The sequence below is a fragment of the Xyrauchen texanus genome, chromosome 8 (assembly GCF_025860055.1).
Source record: "Xyrauchen texanus isolate HMW12.3.18 chromosome 8, RBS_HiC_50CHRs, whole genome shotgun sequence".
Classification (NCBI taxonomy): Eukaryota; Metazoa; Chordata; class Actinopteri; order Cypriniformes; family Catostomidae; genus Xyrauchen; species Xyrauchen texanus.
This window is the reverse complement of record NC_068283.1, coordinates 45,116,450-45,120,665: the sequence shown is the minus strand read 5'-3', so window position 1 is coordinate 45,120,665 and position 4,216 is coordinate 45,116,450. Positions and strand designations below refer to the sequence as shown.

The 4,216-nt window shown below is 40.7% G+C and overlaps 1 protein-coding gene across 1 annotated transcript in view; it reads right to left on the bottom strand.

Annotated features, from left to right (window-relative positions):
* Nucleotides 1-1,162: 1,162 nt before the first annotated feature.
* The window catches only part of LOC127648315 (nuclear factor 7, ovary-like), a 66,873-nt gene continuing 63,819 nt past the window's right edge, over nt 1,163-4,216 (bottom strand). The window contains exon 7 of the mRNA XM_052132971.1: nt 1,163-1,786. Within this exon, the coding sequence (XP_051988931.1) occupies nt 1,591-1,786 (196 nt within the window). The 3' untranslated portion in view covers nt 1,163-1,590. The remainder of the gene's footprint in view (nt 1,787-4,216) is intronic.

The following is a 4,216-nucleotide window of genomic DNA, read 5'->3' as shown; positions in this document are numbered from 1 at the left end:
GTTTACAACATTTTAACGTGAAATTACATGTATTGTTTGTTTAATATATTATCAGTTTTACCGTATATTTTAAGGCATCTTCCCGTAAACAATTTATCGAGTTTGTACCATAGCATTTTTACAGTATATTACCGTCAAAATTAGACATCTTTTACAGTCATGTACATGATTTTATCTAAAACAGTTTTCAGGTTTTCACCCATAAAATGCTTTTATGTGCAGAACTTCTTTCTTACGCCATTGTTTAAGCATCTTTCATAGAAACAGCCCAAACTTGTGTTTCTAGTTCGGTAGAAGAGCAGAAAAGATGTGACTGTAATGATGAGTCAACAGGGTTGAGATCCAAGTGCAGATTTTAATAACATAAATGAAGTAATACAGACAGGCAGGAGTAAATCACCAGCAGCAGTAATATCAGAGGCAGGTATTCAATAAACAGGCAAGAGATCGGGGCAGGCAGCAACGGGTCAAAACCGGGTAAATAGTCCAGGATCACACACAGGAAATGCAAAGAAAACAGGGAACACTCAGTAATGTCAGCCAGGGCAAAACAAGACTTCACAATGTCAGAGAATGAGTGTGAGAATTAAATAGCTGACAGGATTGGACACAGGTGAACAGGTAATCAATGACAGGTAAGGGGATTATGGGACATGGAGTCCAGAGAGTTGAAGTCAATCCCCAGGTGATGGAGCCTCTGGTGGTGAGCAGAAGGAACAACAGAGGCAGAATTCATGACAGTGACAGTGAGTGAGCAGTCGATGGAAAACCTTTGTCCCGATGTTGATGTAAATAATGTTTTACAACATTCATCATACAATACAATAACAGGGTAACAGGTGCATTTTATGACCACATATTGTGCAGAGGTGTACTGCTGGAGGGGTGCAATAAAATGCCCCATAAGGAACATCAGAAGAAATAGAAAAGAAAATCTGTGATTTTAAAACTTTTTTTAACGATTTTAACTGACCAATAGCACGACATTACTGACCTCAATAATAAACAAACAAGCACAATTAAAATCACAAATCCAGTAGAAATTTTATTGATTATTTGATGATTCATATTTGATCACTTGGTTTAGTTTTGGATTAAATTATGATAAAATGTTGAATTCCATGAATTTTGTAATTGTTGTTATTGATGAAACCCTCTTTAATACTCATTTTCTACTGTATATATACTTGAATGTTTGTGTTGAATTATTTCACTTCACTGAGAAGATATCACAGACACAGAAGTTGAGTGGACGTGTTTAAGTGTATGTTACGAGATATTTCTCTGGAGAGTTTTAAATGACACTTAAACATGTGTTTAATGCACAAGTAAACCCTTCACAACATATTCAGACACTTAAAGACTTCATGTGTGCATTATGAAAATAATACAGCTGTTAATGGAGTATTTCTACAATGACATCTGTAACTGAAACCTTCTGCTTTTGTGTGATGCTGCATCCACACAGATAAAAGAATAAAGTCTAAAATCACCTCCTATCAGTCCTTTACAAAGATCAACAATTCATAGTGTTTCACAATTCACAATGATTTCTCTTAAATTCTCTTATTTTATCATCGATAATCACAATCAGTCAGAACTGTGATTTTCTGTCACCATCAGTTTAACTGGTAAAATCTTCAGATTATTATAACTCCAGAAGAATGGCAAGAGTGTGTGTGTAAATGTGTGTGTGAATGTGTGTAGATGTGTGTTAGTTACAGGATCAGAGAATGACACTTTTCCTCCGTCATAATCCAGATGAACTCTCACACGCTCAAGATATCTGTGTGACATGAAACACAGTGGAGGAATGATTGATGTATAGTGAGAATAAACCAAATTCATTATACTGCACACTCCAGACATCACTGTTGAAGAAAACAACTCCCTTCCTCTGGTTTGATGCTGTAGTTACTCCAACAATCCACTCTTCATTGTCTTTAACCTCCACATCCCAACAGTGTGTTCCTGAATTAAAACTCTCTGAACCCAGAACACACGTATAACAGTTAAATCTCTCTGGATTATCAGGAATCGGTTGATTGTTCCAGCTGTTTCGCACACTGGTCAGATCATCAGACAGGATCAGAAATGGATGTGCAGTGTTTGGATCCAGAATCACAGGAGCTGATGAGAGAAACAATTGTTACATACTGTGACATATTCTGAATATACACAAAAACAAAATATCAATTTGAAATGTTTGAGGGGTGACATGATGGGCACATGCGCTCTTAGAGGGGTTCAGGTTAGGGTCTGGATGATCGTTCATACATGCTGCACCGCGTCTCGCTGTTTCTTCAGTGTCTCACGGAGGACTGGCACATTTTTACACACTGGGTCAAGTTAATAAGAGCTTCAGGTTTCAAAGATGCATGCCGGGACACCTGCGTCCTGTTTCAGTCGTGGCACTGTATCTAGTTTTTTTTTTTCACCTGAACCTGAACTTAATTATTAAATCCTAATAATAGATTTAATAATTAAGTTCAGGTTGCAAAGATACAGAAGCCCTGAACCGCAATGTGTAAAAAAAAAATTGTTTCTCAGTTCTTGCCTGAGTCTAAAATATGTTCCCCTTCTGTCGCTCTCTCCATGTTGTGTCAGAGAAGCGAGTCACAGACCAGTTCCTGTTTAATCCTCTGACGCTCTGCATGCTGTTGGATCTTACGGCGCATAACAGCGGCTTTCTCCTTCCTTGCACGGCTGTGCATTTTGTTGCCCCTGGGCACTTCGACAGCGCAGACAACTCGAAAGAGTTATTCTAAAAGAGTAATTTCGCTCTAAAAAGAGCAAAACACAGCGGCGTTGAACGTCCTTCTCAGGACGCGTTTTTTTATAGACGATTTTTCCGCCCCTCTGTAGTTTCTGGATGCGGTTGATTTCTCCCCACCTCTGACGGTCATAAAAACTGCCTCACATACCTGGGTTGCAATCACATGCAGGCAGTGTTTTTATGAATGGTCTATGTTTTCAGTACGAGAACATAGCCATGACAGCATTGCGGTTGTAGGCTTTTTCTTGTAGTGAGAGAAAGCACTTCAGCCGCCCCCGCACCTCGCCTCCTTCCTACGGGATTGAGGCAGGCGCCGCGGGCGATGAAGATGATCTGGGGAGAATAACGGGACGCTTTCGCCGGGTAAATCCCTTCGAAACCTCCCGCCTCCCCGGCACGCTTGCCTGCTTCCCCCGAGCTCGGGATTAGTGCGGTCCGCTTAACGGCCTACCGTCCGGTCCCTTGAGCTCCCTGGCATTGGATGATGACATCACCGCTGCATCGGAGAGCGTAACAGCGGCGTCGGATGCGGATAACTCGCCTGGGCCACCACCTTCGGGTCTGCCGCCCACTCTGAGCCTGACGCACGGAGGTCCGCTATGCTTCCCCAGGCTTAATTGGTTCTGCAGGCATGTGCGCATCTTTGAATCTCATTCAGCAAAATGAACGAATCTTTATTCAAGTCATTTCGTTCATTTGAGCCGTTCGATTAAAATGTTACTTTTGTCACAATCCCCTGTTGTCTGCCCTGTGTTTCTCACTTGTCACCTGTCCTAAACTACACTTCCCATAATTCCCTGCCCTCATCACTGCCAGCAGTCATTCATTGTTCTCAGCTGTGTGTCGTTTATTCATTATCCTTGTTTATTTAAACCCTGTTGTTTCACCATTCGTAGTCGGTTGATAAGTGTTAATGTCTTCTAGATTCTTGTATGTGTTCCTGCCTGAGCCCTTCGTGGATGTTTCCTCTTGTTTATATCTTTTGTTTCCCCTCGTGGATGTTTTGTTTGTTCCAGTCTTGTTTGTCTTGTTATTTTCAATAAAGCTGCACGTAGATCTTCACTCCTCGTCTGTCTTGTAACAACTTTCAATAGCCAAAGTCCACCAACATGTCTATATACACGAACATTGAGCATATTACCAGTGGATTACCAGTCCAGCCCTGATTGCCATATTCAGTGTTATGGAATAGAACCATCGTGGCAGAAATATTCACAAAATTATAAATTTCAAGAAAAACAAAGACTATAATTTTAGACCAGAAATGCGTCGTGCAACTGTAAGAGAAAATAATAAAACCTAACTACCCACATATTTTTAAGAAAGGTTGAGAATTATTAACTCATTTCTGTCTCCAATACCAAACATATACGGCTGTCAGGTGAGAAAAGAATGAATGCCTAAGACCAGAAAACTCGGGAGGTGAACTACGGCGTTTTC